At 36.7% G+C, this 23698-nt stretch overlaps 1 protein-coding gene across 6 annotated transcripts in view; it reads right to left on the reverse strand.

The window, feature by feature from the left end:
- Window positions 1-1516: 1516 nt before the first annotated feature.
- The window catches only part of LOC127436886 (nuclear receptor-interacting protein 3-like), a 45980-nt gene continuing 23798 nt past the window's right edge, over window positions 1517-23698 (reverse strand). Inside the window, exons 2-7 of one of the 6 annotated variants that reach the window (XM_051691369.1) lie at window positions 20102-20470; window positions 11383-11415; window positions 9910-9992; window positions 9650-9770; window positions 8254-8306; window positions 1517-4440 (exon numbers count right to left, since the gene is read on the reverse strand). In XM_051691369.1, coding sequence (XP_051547329.1) covers window positions 4275-4440; window positions 8254-8306; window positions 9650-9770; window positions 9910-9992; window positions 11383-11415; window positions 20102-20470 — 825 coding nt within the window. In that variant the 3' untranslated portion in view covers window positions 1517-4274. Of the gene's footprint in view, window positions 4441-5403; window positions 6012-8253; window positions 8307-9642; window positions 9771-9909; window positions 9993-11382; window positions 11416-20101; window positions 20471-23698 lie in introns of those variants that run through there. The other 5 variants (XM_051691371.1, XM_051691372.1, XM_051691375.1 and 2 more) reach the window with 5 other exon arrangements.

Below are 23698 nucleotides of genomic sequence, written 5' to 3' on the forward strand. Positions count from 1 at the left end.
CATCTATCTCTGTATGTGAGCACTGCCTGAAACAACAACAACAACAACAGCAACAACATGCAAAACATTTTGTTCTCTGTGTGGCACTGAGGCTCCACAGGATTATCTGTTATTCTGAAGTCTATTGTTGAATGTGAATGAAAAAATCATGGGGCACAGCATGCAATGTGGGCATGAACAGATGAACAAAAACTCATCAGTGCTATCTAATGCGTGTTGTCTTACTACTGTATTTAGTGGCAAATGTAGTCAACAAGTGATTTGATGTTGAAATGCCCTTCCCTTTCTCCCAACACCTTAATGATGTCAAGAAACAGCATTCACAATGCATGTAACATCCATAGTGTGACATATTTCTGAGTAAAACAGAACATTGGATTTTGAAATTTAAAATAAAAGAGATATTATTGATTAATAATATTTATTGACTGACCCGTGTGGCCTGTGTAATCAGAAAGAAAAGTCACAAGTAATCAGAAAGAAAAGTCAGAAGCAGAGAAAGTTTTTTAAATAAACTGTGATTGTTCTTTTTATTTTTTTAAGATGTTTTCATTACACCATGTCCTAAGTGCAACCTTTTTCCAGCTGCGTGTAACACAATCACATCCAATTAGAACAGGTTTGCTGTTTAATATAAATATAGTAGTAATTTATATAAAACAGTTATGTGGAGTTGGATTTTGAACAAATGACCAAAGTTCAGCCATGAAACTCTATGTGGCGTAGGCTGGTAGGTTCCTTGAGTTTGTTATCTTTTAGCCAATTGGCTCGTTCACATGTGCAGGGCTGCCAACTTGATGCAATTGACACTGTTCTCACGCTCTCACTCCCAACCCCGACCCCACAACTCTCTCTCTTTGTATAACATTTAAATTGCTCAGTTTTGCAGATAAGCTGGTTTTGGGTTAGGGATAGGATAGAGTTTTTTTTTTTCTCTGAAACCCACCTCCACCCCAGCCCCATATATTAACAAAGTAATTGGGGTCATTATTGATATCATGCTGTCTTTAGTTCCTGCATTGGAACTTCTAAAGTGTTTACATGAGCACACGAGTTATGGCTTCAAGTGCTGGTGTAAACCCATTAAATTGAGCAATAGAGCATCATTCCTTTGTCTTTATTAGGAACAGATGGACATTCTGTTGGTAAGACTGTGATGCATAGAGGGATTTTGTCTTGGCAATGTTTTCCATCTTCAGGCTGGATGGAATAGGAGCAGCCTGCCCTCAGTGTAGGGTCAAAGAAGTCATCCCTTGTGGCCCTCTGTGGTTGTGGGAACATCTTTTCAAATGAAAGACGCTTAAAATAGCCTGTTGACTTACCCAGGCAAACCAATATCACAGCCACATGAACATGAGCCAACAAGTGAAACAGTGGGGTGCATCAGAACAGTGCTTTCACTGTTATTACCCATTGCCAGCAGTTGTGTAGGTGGCATTACACTGGATTTGAGATTCTTGCGATTACATGATGTGTGCATTGTTTCTATTCAATGAGTGAACACCAGAGACCTTCATAGCCAGAATACATCATTATTTTATTTAGGCAGAGAAAATACTTGTTCAGAGAAAAGGAAAAACAAAACATAACAAAAAAAAACACCAAAAATAAACTCTTTTCGTACAATTGGCCCTCACAAAGCGCAGAAAGAAATACGGTGCATCAGAGGAGAACAAATAATGGGAAAGTATATGGATATGATCCGCTTAAAGGTCATCCATAACGCTAACAGGCTAGATGATTAGGATGATTGAGTGTTTAATTATTCCCAGGGTCATAGACACCCTTTTGGTCATTGGTTGACATAATATTTCAATGGGAGCTGAGACAAGTGCTTTTCTTGGATGTATAAAGACTGTCATAGTTGTGCTTGTGACTGAAGAAAAAAAAAAAAAGAAAACCAATGAGCAAGGCATGGGTGGTGGAGAAAAGCCTCCGGTTATAAAGTCAAATTCAATCCAAGAGTAGAAAAAGAACATGGTTTGCACCTGGAAGTCTACGCTGCTAAGAATGATTTTCTTAATCAGTATTTTTGTCTTGTTTTCCAGTAAAAACATCTAAAAACATCCTTAAAACAAGGTAAATTCACTTGAGAATTGTGCAATTATCTTAAATGCTGTTTTTCTTGTTCCCTTGTTGATTTTATGCTTCAAACAAGAAATTAAATACAATTTCCAATAACCAGCTGACTTGCTTTCTTCCATGCAATACAAAAGGAGAATGTTAGGGACTGACAGCCTCATTGCTTCTCTTTCATTGCTTTTTTTTTTTTATAGTGCTGTCAGCGTTAACCCATTAACACGTGATTTATTTAAAATGTTTAACGTGTACATTTTTTCTTAATCACGATTAAGGCATGTACCGATTTGACATTAGATTCTGACATTCAACTCTGTGAGTTCTGAACACTGGTTAGAGGGCGGAACCCTTGCGATTTGTCCAGCAGGGACAGGAGAAGGACCTCTTATAAAACAAACACTGATGGGACTTGTAACAAAAATTAAGTTTGCATCTTTTGTAAGTCAGCATTTTACCACATAAGCATGTCAATTCTTACAAGCCTGCTGTGCAGCTTGTTCTCCCGTGGAGGGTTTGTTGACACACCACTCAAATACAAAATCATTTCAACTTTGTACCCATTACTGCTGAGCTTCTGACGCATCAGCTGATGATTACTAGACAATACGGATGAATTATATTTTCATTGGCAGTGCCAACACTAAAAGCAGAACAAGAGTTCAGAACATATGGATTTCAACGCGACACTTGCTGCCCTGAAACAAATCATGTGCATTCCATATTCAAAGTGAAAAGACAGTCTGATAATATTGTGGAGGATGAGGGTTTAAGAAAATTAATGTGTATTGCAATGAATAGTAGTAGTAGTAGCAGTCATCATCCCACTTAGACTTTGGTAAATGTTTAATGTTACTTGAGTTGGAGCTATTTTAGTGAATTTCTGTCTTTGCACTGCGGAGTTAGGAAAATGTTAATAAAGCATTATTGTTACATATTGCTTTGTTCTACTGTGTTGTTCTTTACAAATAAATAAATGCATTTAGACAGGAAATAAGTATATATTGAGTCAAATTTCAGCACTTTTAAAATCTGATATTAATTGCAATTAAAAAAATGAATCTAATGACAGCTCTCATTTTTTTCCATACAATGAAAGTGAATGGTGACTGAGGATGTCAGACCCAAACCTTCTGTCTAACATCTCCTTTTGAGTTCCTCAGAAAAAATAAAGATACACAGGTTTGAAACAACATGAGGGTGAGTCAATAATAACATAATTCTCATTTTTGGGAAACGGTCACTTTAATATCTTCTGCCATTTTAGTTCTAATTCAATTTATTTGGCTTTACTTGATATAAGAAGACATGCTGATTAAGAAAAATTTGCTCTGCAGAATTGCTCTTGAAGAGGAGGAACTGATTGTTTATCTATTCAGTCTTTCTAATAGCAATCACATGCAGGTGAACAACAGAGAAGCATTTCAGCTCATCCTACACACACTCTCATACAGATTTATGCAAAACACAGGAAAATACAAAGGGGAAAGTCTATAAAATCATGCAGATGGAATGTTTTGGTTGGTTTATGGGTCCTTCAGAACAGAAACAGTGAGTCAAACCCAGGGGCTCAATTAACATTTGATTGGACTGGCTGATTCACCACTCTAAAGGGAAATGAGGGCAGAAAACACAGTCTTTGTTAAGTGAAAGGCAGTTGTGGAGTCCAGCTAAATTTGCAGTTTTGAGAAAGAATTTTCCTCAAACGTTTGATTGTTTCGACACATTTAAATGTTTAAAATTGAAGTTCTGTTATTGTTTAGAAGCTCACTTGATCTTTTAAGTTTGCAGCCTTGGCAAACAAAGCAATTCTGTTCAAATCTTCAGTTCTCATGTGAAGTAATGTTTTGTAATTCAAATCACCAGTTAGAGAATATTATCAAATTTCAAACATTAACTCAATTCCTCACTGATTAACTGTACCCTTGTTTTTTAATTTTGATGAAGGCAATTAAATATGCCAGAACACAATCTTCCTCCTCATGAGCATTATTACACTTAATCAAAACTAATTTAGCACAGCAGGGAAACAAAATCATAGTTGGCAGATTTGTGTAAATAGCATTAGAAACAAACAATGAAGATTAAAGAAGCAAAGATGAGAGGGAAGGAAAGTAGAGGCCTGTCTATGTTGATCTGGCACGAGGGTAAACTACAGTCCAGGCACAGGCTCTTCCTTCCATGAACTTCCTCTCTGGTTACATGGGTACGGTCATGGCAGTTGTTGGGCACAGAGGTCTGAGGTCACATGTTTTTGTTGTTGTCATGGTGATGGCACTGGCTGCAAAATGGTGGATCCAGGAAGGGAAGCTCTTCCTTTGTGCTGTGAAGACGGAGCACTCTGGAGTTGAGATCCACACAGCACTGGGGATGGAGAATAGTTAATTGTGTCACATCAAGTTTAGACTTCCATTGAAATTTCTCTTTGAAGCTACATCCACTACACTCAGCACAGTCCTTCAGGCTATTCTGACTTAGTATGCTTTTTGTTCCTGACTGATTGGACTAACTGAATGTTCAGAGTCTCACTTTGTAACATCCATCCATCCATCCCTTTATTAACTTTCCTTTTCTATTTGCTTTGTTATACTGTAAGAAATGTGAGCGCATTGCTTCATATGTGGTTTAGCGACTATGACTTTTTAAAACCATCTCTTCAGGTGAACAGAGAGTCTGAAAACATATGCATCTCATTCAACTGTTTATTGCCTGCTCAGAAACTCACGTTGGCTTCGGGGATCCTTTTCCCCACATGCATTATAATCTTTTTCTCCTGGCAAGAATGATAATTTGCATGTACTTATACAGCTACTGTCCTCCGTACTTTCCTTCTCTTGCTTTCTCTCCCCTTTTCTCACTCTCTCTATTGTACTTTAAAATTATTTTCTCTTCTTTTAATGCAATCATGTAAACCATAAAAGGGGAATTGTTCCCCCGGCATTTGAAATAATCTCAAACCATATTCACACTGTAAAAAATGTTAATTGATTATTAACTGAAAAATATACAGTAAAAAATTGTAATATATTTTAAAAGACAATACAGTAGTTTTTACAATAAAATATTGTAAAGATTAAGTTTTTTTTTAGATGTAAAAAGTATGATTTTCCTGTATAATTAATGGTAAAAATTTATATTATGTTTAACAAGAGAGTACATGTACTTTTTACAGTAAAGTATTGTTAAATTTAATAATGACCCATCATATTTAATTATATTTTATGGGAATAGTTATGTTTCTTCTTATTTTTAATATCAGTTATGTACATTGGGGTGTTCTGTGTTATATTTGATGTAGTTTAGTTCATGTTCACTGCATTATTTAAATTTCACATGTGTTACCCTGATGGTGTTTAGTGTTTGTGTGAGTGACACTGAGCACTGTCTCTACATGTTTATTGGTCATTGCTCCTGGAAGAGCCACAAATGGTGAACTTCATGTCATCATGTGCACTTCTGTAATTCTTACAGTGATTAACAATACCTTATAAAGTAAAAAGCAGATTTTTGCAGTTTCAGAAGGTTAATATCAACCATATTTATCTTATTATTATTTTTTATTTTTTTACAGTGCAGCTCTGATTCAATATTTAGATATATGCTGATAAGCTAACTCCCCCATCTTCAACAAAGCCACTTGGTGTGAGAACCCATGTAATATGGCCTCAAACACAGTCCTCTTGCTTCTTGGCAGTTTTAGACCAGTTTTGAAAGCAAATGTTTCTGAGTTCGGAGGTACTTCTTGTTATCCGTTGTGGGAAGACAGCATACTTGTTTTCCACAGTAAAAAATATTATTTATTTATTTATTTATTTATTTTATTTTATTTTTTTTATATCAGAATAAGGTACATAGAATTGTTCTGTGACAAAAACACTTCCGAAGGTATTCCTTTTTCACTTTTTCTTCCCATCTCAACACAACAATCCCAGATACTGGAAAAGAAAAAAAATAATTCTGTTTTTAGAAACATCATTAGGTCACTAAGCCATGATGATAATTTAGGTGGGTAGGGTGACTTCCATTCTAGAAGAATTCTCCATCTAGCTATTAAGGTTGCAAAAGCCATAGCATGCTCTTTATCTTTAATTATTTGAACATCATCTTCACTGGCACCAAACAAAGCCATTATTGGGTTAGGATGAATTCTTAATTTAAAAGCTGAATTTAAAATATCAAAAACTGAGAACCAAAATTGTCTCAGTTTGGAGCATGACCAGAACATATGGGTTAAATCTGCCTAAAAGCATTGCAATGATCACATGTTTCATCTACATTTGGATACAGTTTGGCCAACTTTTTTTACTATAATGAATATGGTATAGCACTTTCATCTGAATCAGATTGAGTCGTGCACAAGATGAAGTCCCATTCACTCTTTCAGCGGCTTTGTCCCAAGTGTCTTTGGATATATCAGTGCCTAGCTCTACTACCCATGCGGCTTTGATCTTTTCTATTGATGTATTTCAAAATGACATAATTAAGTTTTATATTTTTTGAGATGGATCCCTTAAGATGTGGTGGGACCTGCAGAACTTAATCTAATCTTGATTCAGGAGGTCTTTGAGGGAATCCCGAGCACTGAGCTTGGATGAAGTGACGAACTTGAAGATAACGAAAAAAACTGGATTTGTGAACATTAAAGTTTTTAACCAGATCGTTGTAGTTAGCAAAAATGTTATCAATAAAAAAGTCACTACATTTAACTAGGCCCAGGTCTTGCCATTACTTGAAAATAGAGTCTATTTTGGCAGCTGGAAAAAGATGATTATTACATATAGGATTTTCTAAGGAAAAGCCTGTAAGTTGAAATACTTGTCTGAACTGATTATATATTTTGAGAGTTGAAATTACTACTGGACTTGAGGAAAATTGCGATGGTGAGAATGGTGACTTCATTGTAATCAGCACAGCAAGTGATGTTGACTTACACAATTCAGCCTTTACAGCAATCTGTTAGTCGACTGAAAGAAGGATTTTGGCAAGAAAAGTGGGAGACTCTGAAACAAATACAATAATCTGGGTACCACATTCATTTTAACACAATTAACTTTACCAGCTAGAGATAAATATATAACACTCCATCGTTGGAAGTCAGATTCAAGTTTTTTTAAGTATAGGGTTGTAATTCGCTTTAAACAGACCCGAGTATGAATGAGTGATATTAATTCCTAAGTATTTAAATCCTGATTTTGATATACAAAAGAGTAAGTCTGAATCCACAATCTGATCTGCCTTATGGTTTATTGGGAAGCATATACTTTTAGAGACATTTAATTTATAACAGTAAAAATTATTTTAAGAATAAATTCCTGTGGGGGCCTGGGTAGCTCAATGAGTATTGACACTGACTACCACCCCTGGAGTCGCAAGTTCGAATCCAGGGTGTGCTGAGTGACTCCAGCCAGGTCTCCTAAGCAACCAAATTGGCCCGGTTGCTAGGGAGGGTAGAGTCACATGGGATAACCTCCTCGTGGTCGCAAATAGTGGTTCTCGCTCTCAATGGGACACATGGTAAGTTGTACGTGGATCGCGGAGAATAGCATGAGCTTCCACATGCTGTGAGTCTCCGCGGTGTCATGCACAGCGAGCCACGTGATAAGAATTGGGCATGCCAAATTGGGGAGAAAAGGGGATAAAATAAAAAAAATGAATTCCTGAGGAACTATCAAAGCCTCTTTGAATTTCACAGCCTCTAAGCCACACAGAAATTAAAATGAACAAGACTATACTGTGATGGAAAGGCAAAACACAGTAACTACACACTTAAAAATTGAGTTTTGAGTGAAATAAGGTCTCTTAAACTAAGGGTTGTCCTGTGACAGATGGGTTTGGCCAAAATATGCTAAGTTTCAGAGAAAACATATAGTGTGAAAATTATAGTTAAAAAAAATCCACACAACATCCAAGTAATTTTAAAGCCATTTTCTCAGTTTCAGTTTTGCCTTTGAAGGAAAATATTAGATTGTTATTTCAAAAGTGTATTAATATACTTTTATTATATATTTTACATGGATTTAATTTGGATATATGGACATTTTATGTGAGCGAGAAGACCAGCACAATTTGCAGTAGCAAGGTGAAGTAGTAGTAAGGCGAAGAGCTTTCAAAAAAGCTAAAGACTTGCAGATTATCCTTGAACACATACTGATGATACAAGACTCTGAAGAAACTTACTTTGAGTTCCAGCAAAGTCTGTAGGCCCAGACACACCTCAAACGTGTCGTCCTCTGTGAACAGAGAACAAATGAGGCTCAACATGTGGGAGAGAGGGACAGAGAGAAAGAGATATCTATTGCCTGTAGGTGTCATTTTGTTATTCCTCTAATTAGAAAAGCACATGAGGGGGTTTGATAAAACTGTCCTCATTAGTAGCTCTGTTTTACATCTGTATGCAAAGCATGCTCAAAACACCATGCCCAGGTCATGTACCCCTCTGTTATGGGACTTGTTGTAAGTTCTTCTGTGCTGCCTACAGTTCCCTCGCTGAGCTTTCCAGTACTGATGTCATGATCCTGCTACTTAAGTCTTAGTTTATTCTTATTGTGGCAGGATCATGACAGTCTCCTCCACCCATTGGTTATGTTTGTACATGTCTTGTGAGTGCACATGGCTGTGTTTGATTCTTCATCACCATGTGCACTTGTGTCTGTTTGGTCTTGTATGTTTGCACACAGCTGTGTGTTTGTCTAGCCATGTGCGTCCCTGACACCACCTCCTCGTTTAGTCCTTGTTATGTTAATTAGTTTAACCTGTTCTTCATGTGGTTCCTTCTATATATTGTGTCCTCTTTCCTCATGTCTCTGCCAGATTGTTTTGTGATGTTTGTGAGTCTTGTAAAGTCAAGTCTGTTCTCCACTCAGTTCCTGAACCTTGGTCGGTCCTGTCCTTGTTTATCTTTTGTTGATCTTTGTTCTGATTAGTCTTCTCTCTCCCTTGTGAGAGTTTGTGTTTGTGTTTTATTTTGAATAAATGTCCTTAAACTTGTCTCTCAACATTTGGGTCCTTCCTCAAAATTTGTGACATGATGTCTGAATTGGAAAAGGTCAATGGCTCACTCTGAATGCTGAATGCATGAACAAAATGAAGAATATTATATTTTCTCGCATCAATCCCAACTAACATTCTTCAGATGATATGTGAGTGTTTTATGAAAGATTTGTATACTGATGGGATTATTTATCCTTCCTCTCTCTCTTGGAAGACTTTTATGTTTGCATAATCTACTTCTGTTAAGAAATCACTGGTTGAAACTGGTTCTGTGAGAGCTCAACTTCACAGTTTATGTGTTAACAAAGCTAATTTCAAGCATTTAAGCCTACACATTAGATGAAAAGGTATTGAGATCATGAGATATAGACATTCATGTACAGTAGGTGTATTCAAACATATGACTGGTCAGCCTAACACTGTAAAACTGTCAATTATATATCAAAACTCTCTGGTAGAAGATTTCACTTCTAACGGAGTGTGCATGCACATTAATAACAGATATAGCTCAGTCTGGGAAGTATTAATATGAAAGGCAGTGAAAAACCTAGAAATTGAACAACTTTGAGGTCTGACCTACGACCTGGGCAGTGCACTGCACTCTATCTCTGCCCAGCTGCAGGTGCAGGGACTGCACTGTCTTCATTGTGGAATCACTGACAGGCAGCTTCCCACTGGACTTGTCGTCTTCGGTAGTTTTCAGTCTGCAAAAGACACACACAAAACCATTTCTCTATATGATGTGTAGATATATATTAATATGTGATTTTTATTGTCCTCTAAAGTTTTTGGTTAAGGTTCATGCTTTTGGTTCAAGTATTTGTATGTGTAGAATAGACTTACCCCAGTCTTCTGCAGCATGTTTTGGAGATGTGGTTGTGTTGGCACCCTGTATTTATGGATAACATCACCTCTGCATCTCCGCACTGCAAAATAAATATTTCGCCGTTCACACAATTGAATTCCAAGTTGCATTTCTGCTATTTTTTCCCCTCCTTTCCCTCTTGATACCTTTTACACTTTTATGTGGCAGGAATTTTAAATAGAAGGACACATTATAACCTGCCAAGAAGTTTCACATAGATGCCAAGCTGAGATGCACGCTGAAGAAAATATATCAGCTTCCTGGACTTTAAATATGCTTCAGTTCTCCATTACGTTGATTTATTTTGCTTGCTTTACAGGTTTTTCTGTTTAAATGATTCTGCATTGTCTGGCAGTATTATGATTTATAACTCAGTAAGCTTAATAATCTGCACATAATAGCTGTGGTCATGCTGTGGAAGCTCCAGTTGTCTCACTTCACTGAGCTGGTTTATTTTCAGTCTGTCCTTTAACCTGAGATTCCGTCAGTGCTTGCAGAATTCAGAGCTCGTCAGATAAATTATGACCCTATGCTTTTGCAGTGTGTGCTGTTTGAAAGGTCTGAGTGCCTGTTCATGATGTTTGTTTGACATTTATGTGTAAATTATTTGTTCGATATTAGCAGACTCAGTGGATTTTTTTTTTAACCGATTGGTCATCCATTCATTTCCTGATGGATCTTGTCATGTGTTTTAATTCTGTCAAATTAGCCACACACACACACAATAGAGACGGCTTATAATGTGTCATCATAATGGTATTATGCACCTCTCCTTTTCATGCACTCTATTCCTTTGTGCAGTCAAATGCATAATAACTTGTAATCATGCATTCATGAAGCTTCCTTTCCTGTCTTTCTTCTCACTGCCAGCACCAAATCTGCAACACTTTACAATAAGGTTCCATTCATTAACATTAGTTAATGAATTAGGTATCATGAAATAACAATGAACAATATTTTTTTACAACATTTATTAATCTTTGTTAATGTTAGTTAATAAACATTTTACTAAGTTATGGGATTGTATTTGTATTGTGTGTATTGTATTGTGTGTATGGTACTGTAATTGGCATATTGTGATGTCACTGTCTTCTGTTTGCATGTAGAGCAGATGTCAAACTTGACCAAAGTAAATTCCTGTACTGTACAAGTACTGGCGAATAAAAGAGATTCAGATTCAGATACATGTTAGTTCATAATGCATTAACTAATGTTAACAAATACAATTTTAAAAATGTAGTAGTATATGTAGAAATTAACCGAGATTAATAAATGCTGTAAAAGTACTGTTCATTGTTAGTTCATGTTAACTAATGTTGTTATCTAGTAGTAACAAATGGAACCTTATTGTAAAGTGTTACCAAATCTTCTATCGTGAAAGAGGAGCAGAGAGCTTCTTAAAGGAATAGTTCACCCAAAAACAAAAGAACATTTTGGTATCATATACTCACCCTTATGCTGTTCAAACCCCTATTGCTGTCTTTCTTCCATGGGACAGAAAAGGAAAAGAGTAACACTTTACAATTACATCAGTTAATACATTAGGTATCATGAACTAACCATGAATAGTAGCTTTTTTTGCAGCATTTATTAATCTTGCTTAATGTTAATTTATGAAAATACAATTGTTCATGTATGTTAATTCATAATGCATTAATGTTATATACGTATACTCTTCATTAAAAAAAACTATTGATCTGTTGAAATTAACAGTAACCAACATTAATAAGTGCTGTAAAAGTATTGTTTATTGTAAATAATGTATTCACCTAATGTAAATGAATACAACCTTACTGTAAAGTGTCACCAGGAAAAGTTTTAATGGATGTCCTGGTTGCTCTTTTCCATACAGTAAAAGTAAATGGGAACTGGGGTGTTAAAAAAGTAGAGTACTATGAAAGTAGTCCACACAACTCTTCTGAGCTGTGGCGTAGCCAAGGGTGGGCCGTGGTGGGACAGCCAGACAGTCCCGGTTCTACAGGGGTGCTTGAGGGTGCTTAGCTTTTTATTAGATCTTTCATTTATCTGGCTTTTGGACCTATCGCACATCCACAAGCTTTTAATATGCTCAGGGTTGCCAGATAATATATGCAACACCCCAATCAGAGATTTATACTTGCACAAATAGGAAATATTTCGCCTTAAGTCATACTTAATTTATGCAATATGGCAACCATACATGCAAGTGCACGCGCTTTTGCTCCGCAATAAACAAACAACAACTTAGCGCTCAATAGTGCATGGAGGGGTCACCAAGTGAGAGAGGAATATATTTATTCTTTGTGTTATTTGTAAAATGCTTATGTCCCTCACACCTGTACGTGAATGTTACTCTGGCATTAATCACTTATCAGTGTCATACAGCCTGTTTTATTCAGTGGTGTGCTGAATGGGGTGCCAAACATTGACAAGACCCACATCATGACCCATGAGCACGTAAACAGGTTGATAATGTTCTGAGAATAAAACATGTAAACGGGTCCACTTTGCGGCCAACATTAAAATAAGCTTTTAGAATCTTTTTCCAGAATATTTTATTTTACTTTTAAACCAGACTCCTGATATAGAGTGTTAAATTGAATACTAAATTACCATTGCATTGAAGTATGGTAAAATAATCAAATAATAATTTTATTCAGCCTTTATTCAGTTTACTAACACATGATAGAAAGTATAGCAGCAAAACTTCAAGCAATTGCAGAATGGTCCCATCAGTCTGTGTACACTTCAGAAAATTGTGCATCATTCATTGAGTGCATGTCTAGGCTTAAAAGATAAAACTATGCAAACTTTTTATCTTCTCTGTTCCATGTTCTACTTAACGGCCCTTGTGGCCCCTGTACCAAAATAATTGCACACCCCTGCTCAACTGAATATGTAAGACTAATACTGTAAATTGGCAAGCAGAAGGCAGCAGGGAACAGGACAGACCGGACCGTGTAAACAGGACAGGAAACTAGACTGACTGACAGACTGATTGCTATAAACAAACACACAAGACGAACTGGCACTGGACAGCAAACACAATGAGACTAAAATAGAAATCAACAGGTTAACAAGACAGGGTAGGTGTGACTAATAAAAGAATAATAGGCAAACAACTGACGTCAGCCCGAGAGACACGCGGCGATACAGAAACAAAACAAACCACGTGCTCTCACAAGACAACAAAACACCCGAATGGCATGAGCGAACATCGCCAAGACAATAAGGCAATATACGCTCATGCCAACTGACAAACAAGATGAGAGAATGCCTAGCAACACCATACAAAGCGACACCATGCATTCTCACTCTAAACAAAACCTGAGCGTACATGCACACCACAGGCAACAAAAACAAGACAGGACACCTGTGCGAGAGTTCGGCCACACACAAACCCAAAACCTCAGACTGAAGTGACCGAACCACAGCACAACGTGAAGACAGCTCGAGACCCTGGCGTACAGAGCAAAGCGGGCAAAACTCGCGTCCGCGGTCGCGAGAGACAGAACATGGAGCATGTGTGTCCGGATCCTGACACAGACCGAAACTGAACCAGACAGGGAAGTCAGGATCCAGACACCATACTCCGGACATGAAACACAAGACAGCTCGTGACCCAGGCACGCAGTGCAACGTGAGGTGCACCCATGTTAAACTACGCAAGTGCATGGCCAAGATGACATAAGCGTGATGCACCCACGTCAATAACAGACAGACATGGAGCACGAGAGTCCGGATCCCGACACAGACCGAAACCGAACCAGACAGGAAGTGAGGATCCAGACACCATGCTCCGGACATGAAACAAGACAGACCGAAAAGCGCATGGCAGGGAATACAACTTTGCGCTCACACAAAGACAGACAATGAAACACAAGAGTCAAGACAGACATGGGACGATGATGCCATGGTCCTGTCAGACAAAAACCCAGACTGACAGAGTGAACATGACACCATCCATTTTTATTGAGGCCCACCCAAAAGTAATTTCCTGGCTACGCCCTTGTCTCTGAGGCCATACTGAGGCAAATGATTTGAATTATTTTAAATATTTTGTTTACAATTTGAATTGTTATTCGCTGAAAATCTTCCCTTATATCATAGCTCTCATTTTTCATTGATTATGGTTTTTCAGTGAATAATGTTTCAAAAATTTTGTCTGTTTCTCACATTAACAGGGTTCCCATGGTCATGGAAAACTTGGAAATATCAGCAAATTTTAAAATTATGTTTTCCTGAAACTAAACCCTTCTACAGTTGCAATCAAAATTATTTAACCCCCCTGACTAGCAATACATTCTGGTGATGTGAATTAAAACACATCAACTAAAACATCAGTAAACAGTCAAAGTAAGTTTTTAATACACATTTGAGTGATTTTGAGAACAAAGAGTTCAGTTTACCCAAATTTTAAAATAAAAAATTACTAATTCTCTCCACAAATGTCAAAAATATTCAACCCCCAAAGTCAATCATTTGTGGAGCATCCTTTATCCTTAATAACAGCAAATAAATGTTTCAGGTAAGTGTTCTCAGGCTTCAGACACCTCTCTATTAGAATTTTTACACATTTCTCATGAGCAAAAGCTTCCAGCTCATTGACATTCTTTGGTTTCTGTGCTGCCACTGCTTCCTTGAAATCCCAACAAAGGTTTGCAATGGGATTTTAATGATGGACTGAAAGGGCCATTTAAGGACATTCCACGACCTATCCCTGAACCAGATTTTGGACAACTTGGATGTATCCTTGGTGTTATTGTCTTGCTGGAAAGTCCAGTGATCACCGAGCTTCAATTTACACACTGAAGGCATCACATTTTTCATGCCAAAATGGACTGATACCTGAAAGAATCCATGGCATCAGTCACATGTCAGGATATCCATTTCCTGCAGCCACAAAACACCCCCATAACAGGACTGACCCACCCCCATGCTTGACTGTGGAGATGGTGTCGTTCTTGTCATCACCTTGTCATCTTACTCCAGACGTACTGCTGACCCATGGGTCTAAAACTCATTTTCAGTTTAGTGTCATACATCTACAAAACCTTCTTCCAGGACTCCACAGGTCTTTCCTACTTCTTCCCTATTACTTCTTGAATATTCAAGTCAACATTTCCCTTGATGAAGTTTTGCTTTCTTCCACACCCCAAGAAGGTTGCTGTTGTACCATATTTAAAAAAAAATATGAATACTGCTGCCAACTTTGTCTATTGGAAATTGAAGTGCCTTGGAAATGTACTTTTAGCCATGACCTTTCATGTGTAATGAAATAATCTCCTCTATTAGCTTTTTTAATTGCATTTTTTGCATAGAAATACATTTTTGCTTTCAAGGCTAAAAATACATTTTAAAACTTAAATAAGTGCCACTGCAGATAAAACAATTACTTGTGTAGCCTTACATATTTAAGAAACAGCTACATGCAATAGGGGTTGAATAATTATGACATGGCTGTATTTAAAAAAAATCCTGCTATTTAGAAATATTAGGTTATATATTCACACTATGACCTTGTCACTCAACTGATATAGATGTAAAGTTAAAAAATTCTGGGTCATCAGAAAAGCTTACCTTTGTAAATCCTTACTGTCTTGGGGGGGTTGAATAATTTCGATTGCAACTGTATAATGAACATACTGTATATTTTTGTTGTTTTTCTCTGCTGTTAAGTCATTTAATGAGCTAAATATTGCCCTTGTGTAGAGAAAAAAAAGTAATGGTTATGTCCGATTTGGATTTGTCAGCGAATCGTTCTTTTGAAAGTTAATGGAAAAGTCCTCAGAAGACTTAAATGTAGCAGACGGTTTGGATGGAATACTTTTATTGTATTGTTATGATGCTCTTTGTCATATTTCCTCACTCAAGAGTATCCAGGAAATTCAGCTAAACTTGAGCGTGTGTAGATAATGACAGGATTTTCATATTTTGGTGAACTGTTCCTTTAAATAGTAATCAGTCATTACCTTGCATTGTTGGGGGGGAAGTAACAGTAGAGATATTTCGAGGGATTTGAAGCCTGTTTGTGGCATATGGTCTCTCAGCATGCATGAAGACTTAAAGACAATATGGCTCCACCTACACATTGGCACACACACCTCAAACATTGTGAGTTTGTGCTTTGCCTCTTTGCTATTTGCACATTTAATGAGTGATCCAGGCTGCGTCAACACTGTTCCATCGTTTAAGATAATAAGTGGATGAGAGCTTTTTCTACAGCCTCCTTGAGTTTCCTGTCACTCAAGGTGAGAAGCCTGTGTGAGCAGTCTCCCCCGCAAATTTCCTACCACATAAAGGATAGAGCATTAACCTATCTATGCTCACACAGAGGGGGCCGTTAAGCCTCTCTCACCCTTGTTCCATCACCACTAGTATGTTGCATATATACACAAACAGTGTTGCCAGATCTTGCAAGAGAAAGCAGCAGTCTGATCTGACAAAACAGGCCCAAAGTTAGCGACTTGTCTCACCAAATTATATTAAAATAAGCGACCAGATTTTTGTATGTGTGTGTTTTCAGTAATTACATCCTATAAGTAGCTCCTTCTACAGCTTAAAAGCTACAGACACCAAACTCAGCACAGACCTTCAGACTGTTCTAACTTAGTGTGACTTATGTCTCTTCTAGCTAAACAGACTTACAATTTTCCTGTTGCGGGTGATCAAAATCTGACATTTCTATTTATGCTAGCCATAGCTAACTAGCTGGCTGTCTGTCTTACTGTAGTTAAACCTTTAAACCTAAAACTTTTAAACAGGCCATGTCAAGCCAACATCAAAGTTAGTACTGAACTTTGTTTTGACCTCTCTACAGTAGTTTCTATTTTTATATGATGTGACTAATCAGGTTTATTATATAGATATTAGAACATTATACATGGAAACCCCTAATAAGTTGACTTTACGCAATGAATTAATTACCTTAAAGTGTAATCTACAAGTTTACATTTCAGAAGTAATCTACCCTGCACTCTCTTACAATATACAGTATAATTATATAATTATCAATATATTCTATCTATAATTAATATACATTATATCTAATTTCAAATGTTAGATAACCAAAAAAAAAAATGGCATTTTTGCCCAAAGCCCATGAACATTTCTGACCCTAATAGACACACAAAGTTTCATCAATTGTTTCACACTTCCAAGGCAAAGAATTAATTTTTTATCGAGTGTGCACAGACGAGAGAATGTGTGCAACCTGCCATATGGGGCAAACTGTGATTCTCAGTAGAATGTGTGTCAAGATCATTCACGCTGTGACTGTGTAAGTCTTAATTTATCTGTGTGTTTCCCTGCGCCCTGTGGTGAGGTTATAATAATATCCATGAAGTGAATGAATTTGTTTCTTTTATTTTTTTATTATTATTATTTGAATCACACAATCAAAAGGAAATAAGAAACATGAAAAGGAACAATACAGAACTCCTAGGATGCTACAAAACATCTGAACTCAGTGAGATGAATTCCTCTGCGAGGTCTGTTGTGGCTTTATTTGATTCACTATACTACAAATGTGCATGTATTGAGTGGGGTTTAAAAGTCTACTTTGAAAATCTGGGATTCAAAATCCAATTTAAAGCAATTTAAGGATTTTGAAAAACTTTAAACAAAGAAACATTATGATGTTATATGAATACGAAAAAAATTACGATTCTGCACCATTTCTAGGTCACTAATCAAAAAAGCAAATTTGTGACATTGACTATGTTAATTCATTCATACAAAAAGTCAGATTACCTTGCCTGTCATTGAACCACAAAAAATGCTCTTTGAAACATTCTTAAATCATGCTGGATAACATGGATAATCAGGTTTTGCAAAAACGTGTGGAGTCCATGCCAGCTTGAGTGCATGTTTTCATTAAAACAAAAGGGAGCCATAGCCTACAGAATATTAAGAAAATCCAAAATTATTTATTTCAATTAAAGTACATTTTGTAATTAAAATCATTAGAAAACTTAAAAAAGGAAGCATTTTTTCACTAGTGGGCTCAGACATTTTGACCTCATTCTATATGCGTGCACTAAAACGTGCAGTGATGAAAACTTGCATTTCATAATAATGATATCTCTACATTGAGCACAATCATGCTTGACTTCCCAGTCTCAAAGTGAAATTAATCTTTCCAGAAGAGACTGCAGTACCATGGATTTACTATGTAAAACCCTGCCCCACTTAACTGGCCCTTCATTACTGAAGCTTTAATTAGATGCAGAGGGATTCATTCCATCTTTCAGTTCTCGTATGATAAGAAGAATGTGCATGTATTCAGTTCATTCAAAATGCACATGCAATCTGGAACATTAAGCACTGAAGAGAATTTTAACTCATATACTGTAACTTCAATCCTATTATTATTAGAACATTATACATTGAAACCCCTAATAAATTGACTTTATGAAATTGCTTGAGTAAACTTGGTCCCTCTATTGAACTGAGTAATGGCATCACCAAAACGTGTGTATATATGTTTACTTAACTTGGTGTTTGTATAGAATGAACTTAACTATTTAAGTTAATGTAACTAGATGCAAGTAGACTTACCTCAGATTTATTATTTAAATATTGTTGTTTCTACTTAATCATTTTAGTTGAATTGACTCAAATTTAGATCATACAATAAAACAGCTGAAATAAATAAAATTATAACTGATTTTAGGTCTGCCTAAACTATTTACAACAAAACAATATAAATAATACTACAAATGAGCTAAAACCTCTATAAATTCTTAATAACAGCTATTTAAATGTCCCCATGAGTTCCTTTTGACCAAGGAAACATAATTAAATAATTCAAGAACAAGGGATTATGGGTATTCCCCATAGCCTCAACTTTGTACTCAATTGTTAGCGTAACACTTAAAATCTTAAATCTATAGATTTTTAAGATAAATAAGTTCAAGGAACTAGATATTTGAATTATGAGCCAATAATTGACATTTTAATATATATATATATATATTTATTTATTTATGTATTTATTTATTTATTTATTTATTATAAATGTTTAATAATTACAACTTGATTTTTCCAGTAATGACAACATTAGGGTTTCCAGTGTAACAGAGCTCTCTTGGGTACTTGATTCTGATTGGTCAATCTCTGCATTCTGCTGTCAAATAGAATTGTATAATGGCCACTAAACTGTATAATTGACTGTTGTCCTTGGCAACTGATTTCCTAGTTGTGCAAGTTTCATGTCTCTCTTATCACTTTGCAGTCTTTCTTGTCACATTATAAAATCATTTAACTCAAACCAATATTTCATGTCCATTTATTTATTTATTTTTAAGTAGCCATGTAATAAGTGAAATAAAGTACAGACTGTACTGACTGTGCATTATCACTTACATGTGTTTTTGAACTTTCAGAACTGCAGTAAACTTACAAGGTACAAGGTAATATCACCATGCTTTGATCGCCTGATTTGACTGGATGCAGGATGTTTTTGTTGCTCTTGAACTCTTGAATCGCCAGTTGACTGTCAATCACTGGCTTGTGAAGGCTCAGAAAATTAGCTGCTCTTGGTTCACACTCAACACTGTGGTTTAATCTGCTTTAATTTAGAGTCTATTTTTACTGCACTCAATCACTGCATTAATGCAGAGTGATGGAGAGGGGGTCCTGCCAGATGTGATTTTGATGAGGTTCAGTCTGTTCTACAGTAAAACAGAACAATTTAAAATAACCTAACTGTAGAGAAATATTGGCATTGTTCCCAATGTGCAACGGCAATATTTATTACAAGATCACATCTTTAAAATCAATCTTATTTTAGCTATTGTTTAGTCCCTTGTGTCTTGTGTTAACTAAAGATTTCTAGATGTTAGACAGGTCAGACAGATTTTATGTCATACGCTGACTTGCAGTCCAGTTACATCATCTCAATTGTATTGCAGATTTGGGCTTTGTAGACAAATGCTGGCCCTGTAAAAAGCTTTCAAACCCAACCGACCAGACTAATCACTGTGAGGAAAATAAAACCATGAGTCATAGGGAGCCAGAGCTCATGTTTTGTAATTACAGCAAGCTGTTATCGCTTCTATTGTGGTCACATACAGCTGAAAAAGCCTGGAAAGAGGTTAACTGACACAGTAGCCCCTTAAAGTGTATGGACATCCAAATATTTTTTGGGGCCACCTTCACCTTCTACCATCATGTGTTTCATAACATTACCTTACACTGGACCATGATAGCTGAGAGGGTGGATGCCTTCCCGCCCTCTTTAAGGCCTTTCTTCCTCTCCACTTCCGTTTGATCTCTTCCTCCCTTCTGTTTGGGCTCTGTCTTTCCTCCAGCATCACTGCTGTCCCCATCTTCATCGTCCTCATCCTCATCAGACCTGAAGCTCTTTTCGCTCTCCTCTGGAGACTCCCTCTCCTCTGTGGAGTCATCAACCGTACTCTCACTCCTCTCCTCTGGCTCTCCGCCCTCTTTGCTGTCTGCCAGAGGTGAGCGAACATGAGTGGGGGCGTCTCGGGCTTCTCCACGCAGACGTGGAATGTTGCCCTCCAGGAGGCGTCGCTGTACGATGCTATGGGGCTGCTGTAGAGGCACACAGGGAGAGGAAGTGATGTTAGCAACACGTAGTCATTCCCATTGCCATGTTCCTAATAGCATACTACCATACTACATATACATACATGTTAATATGGATTCATAGTTGCATAATTCATACTGTTTCACATACTTTTAAAAAAAATATTAGGCAGTATACAGTGTATACTGCTCTATATGCAGTAAGCAGCACACTAGTATTACATAGTTCATGTCATTTCAGTTCAACTAAACCGCTGGGGAAAGTAAAATAGACAATTTTCAACAGAACATTTGCATTTAAAAGGAATGTATAATGCAGCCCACCTTCCCAGTAGAATGCTGAGATTATATCAAGCAAAATTAGAGGCAGGCATAGATTGTGAGTACCAGTGGAACTATTTTGCAGAATATTACATTAATGAGCACTTAAATGTAAATAAATGCTAAATGTATTTCTCTTGTACTTTGTGGCAGTTTAAGACAAATCAGGTTTAATCAGTGGATGTTTTGCTGTATCAGTCAGACAGTAAACAGGTGTGAAATAAACAGAGGGTCACTGAGTGCTGAAGATAACTCCATTAACACAGCTGATGGAGCCATTGTCGTCAGAAGGGCTCCCATCACTCTAATCACTGCTGAAATCTCTGCTTCTGTTTTGGCCATGAACACGTCTCTCTGCTCTCTTTCTGCTTCCCTAAAGATATCATTAACTTCCAGTGTGTTTCTTGAAGTAAGAAATAAAAATTAAAAAGTGGAATTAAATGGAGTCGCTCGCTGTCAACTTTTTAGAATGTGCGCAATTCAATGTGTAATTTTAACAAATTGTTGCCATCCAAATCTCCTTAGGGGCGGTTCACACCAAACATGTTTTTGTGTCCATCTGCACTGATTTTAATTTTTTTTTTGTTTTGTTTTGTTTTTTGTGTAAACATGCACTAAACAGACATCTTTCACCGTTTCGCCATCTCCCACTGTTTTTTCAGTGTCTCGCATTGGATCATCGCATTTTTAGGGGCTGTTCAGTCCAAACGTGTTTTTGCACTGAAACAAGCTGGTGCAGCACAACAGATTTAACAGAATGCTGACATGACATCCAAAAATGTGGCACTCCTGTACGAGACGCCAAAAAACAAAAAAACTGTGAGACGTGGCACAACATTCAAAGACATTCATCTATCGGATGTTTACAGAGGAACACAATTGAAAAACCGCGCAGATGGACAAAAAACACGTTGGGTGTGAATGGCCCCTAAGGCATACACTAATATGTTTTCATTTTCATCAATGCATTAACTTCGCTTCGTTTACACCTCTCATCCACACTAGAACACGTTTTCTTCCACCGAAAACACTCTTCGCATGACATTAGGAAATTGAAAATGGAATAGAGTGAATGTGGCCTTAGACACAGTGTCAGGTTAAAAAGAATGTAAACTTTTTATATTCGTGGCATAGCTTCTTGCTTTTTTTTTTTTTTTGCACAAGAACGAGTCTGAACGGTCCCTTAGACCCACATATTTTAAAAATACAAGTATAAAACAGTGCTTGAAGTGGAAGAAAAAAGTGCAGGTACTCTCCTTGTAAGAATTCAACTCGATTTGATGATGATACTCCGATACTAATGATACTCTGAGACTGTCTTTGTTCACAACATGTGCTTATTTAAAAATAAATACATATATTTGGGGATTTATACTATAAGTACGGCTCTTCAACTACTTTCTTGCAGGGGCCAGATTATCCAGATGAAAACTCAATGGGGGCCAAACTTTTCTCCGTATTTATCTAAGCTAACACTTTCATTGTAACTAACATGTTAACATTAAAAAATAAAAAAACACTCTTAATAATATGTGTGTATTAACTTTAAAATAGTGGCATTTCATTAACAAATTTAAGGTCTGGCCATACATTCCTTCTAAAGATCTGGCTGAAGAACAAACATGACCTCACACTCTCAACTAACAAATAGGTTTTGATTAATTTTACTTTGAAAATAAAAACATACAATGTAGGGTTATTGTCTATGAAAACTGAAGAAGAACATTTAGATCTGCTCAAGTCCATATCTTTGACAATATCAACCAACATAAGAAAACAAAGGCAATCTCATGCAGTACTGTTTTTTATTTATTTATTTATTTATTTATTTACATAAAATAAATGTAATACTGAAAAAGAGCAATGTCTGTCCTTCATCTTTCTCTATTATCCTCACATTCAATGAGGGCAAAATTAGCCTTTCCTTGTCCAGCACATATGTTGAATTTGTGAAGATAACGGAGAATAAACTGACTTGATGATGTTGAGAACACTGATGCACATCTGTAACACAATCAGTATACATGCATGTATGCAGGTTCAGTGACACTTCACATTAGACTTTCACTTATGAGCACTACAGACTCTGAACAGATGAGACGCTCGTTTAACACTTGAAGAAATTCGAATAAAAGCAAACTTTTCGGAGTATTTTCTTGTAAGGTTCGGTTTTCATTATCGATTCATTTTTTGTTGAAAAAGTGTCTGCATATGAGCTGACAACACTTCTGTAACAGCTGTGACATATTTTTTTAAAGATGTTTAAACTGTGATGTGATTTTATCAAAATCAGTCATAGGGTCAGAAGTGATTGGCAAAATGACATTGTACCGGCAGACTCTGAGAAGTCTTCAAGCACTGATAACACAATGAATACAGGTTTCAAATAATTTTTTTTTTAAATAAAATCACATTCATTTCATGTTTCTTGATATCTTGATTTTAACAGTTTTGCCTTGGTGTTCTCTTACTCATAGCTAGAGATTGCAATATCCTATAGAATCCTGCAGGTTGTTGTTTATCAAGGGCTTTATGTCCAGTTTTGTTCTGATTAGATACAGAAGGTTGTCTGTGTGGTCTCTGTGTCCATTCTGGACATCAATACACACAGAGCAGCATGCAGGTGTAACTTTAAGAACAGCTGTTATTTCCTCAGTAGGGTGACAGGGAAAAGAGACAGCATTCTATCTGCATTTAAACTTCCTCCACTACTCCAATAATGCAATTATCAGAACCACTTGAAATTACCTCTCAAATATTCTCAAAGGGGGAGCTGAAAATACACAGCGAAACCTAGATCTGAAAGGTCATATCTTTCCTTTCCCTTCCATCTCTTTCATCTGCTGTATGAAGCTTGCTTTTCAATAGTAACTCAATACATAAATTCAATGCAGAACCAGAAAGGTAGTTCAG

The sequence above is a fragment of the Myxocyprinus asiaticus genome, chromosome 47, assembly GCF_019703515.2.
Source record: "Myxocyprinus asiaticus isolate MX2 ecotype Aquarium Trade chromosome 47, UBuf_Myxa_2, whole genome shotgun sequence".
NCBI classification, from domain to species: domain Eukaryota; kingdom Metazoa; phylum Chordata; class Actinopteri; order Cypriniformes; family Catostomidae; genus Myxocyprinus; species Myxocyprinus asiaticus.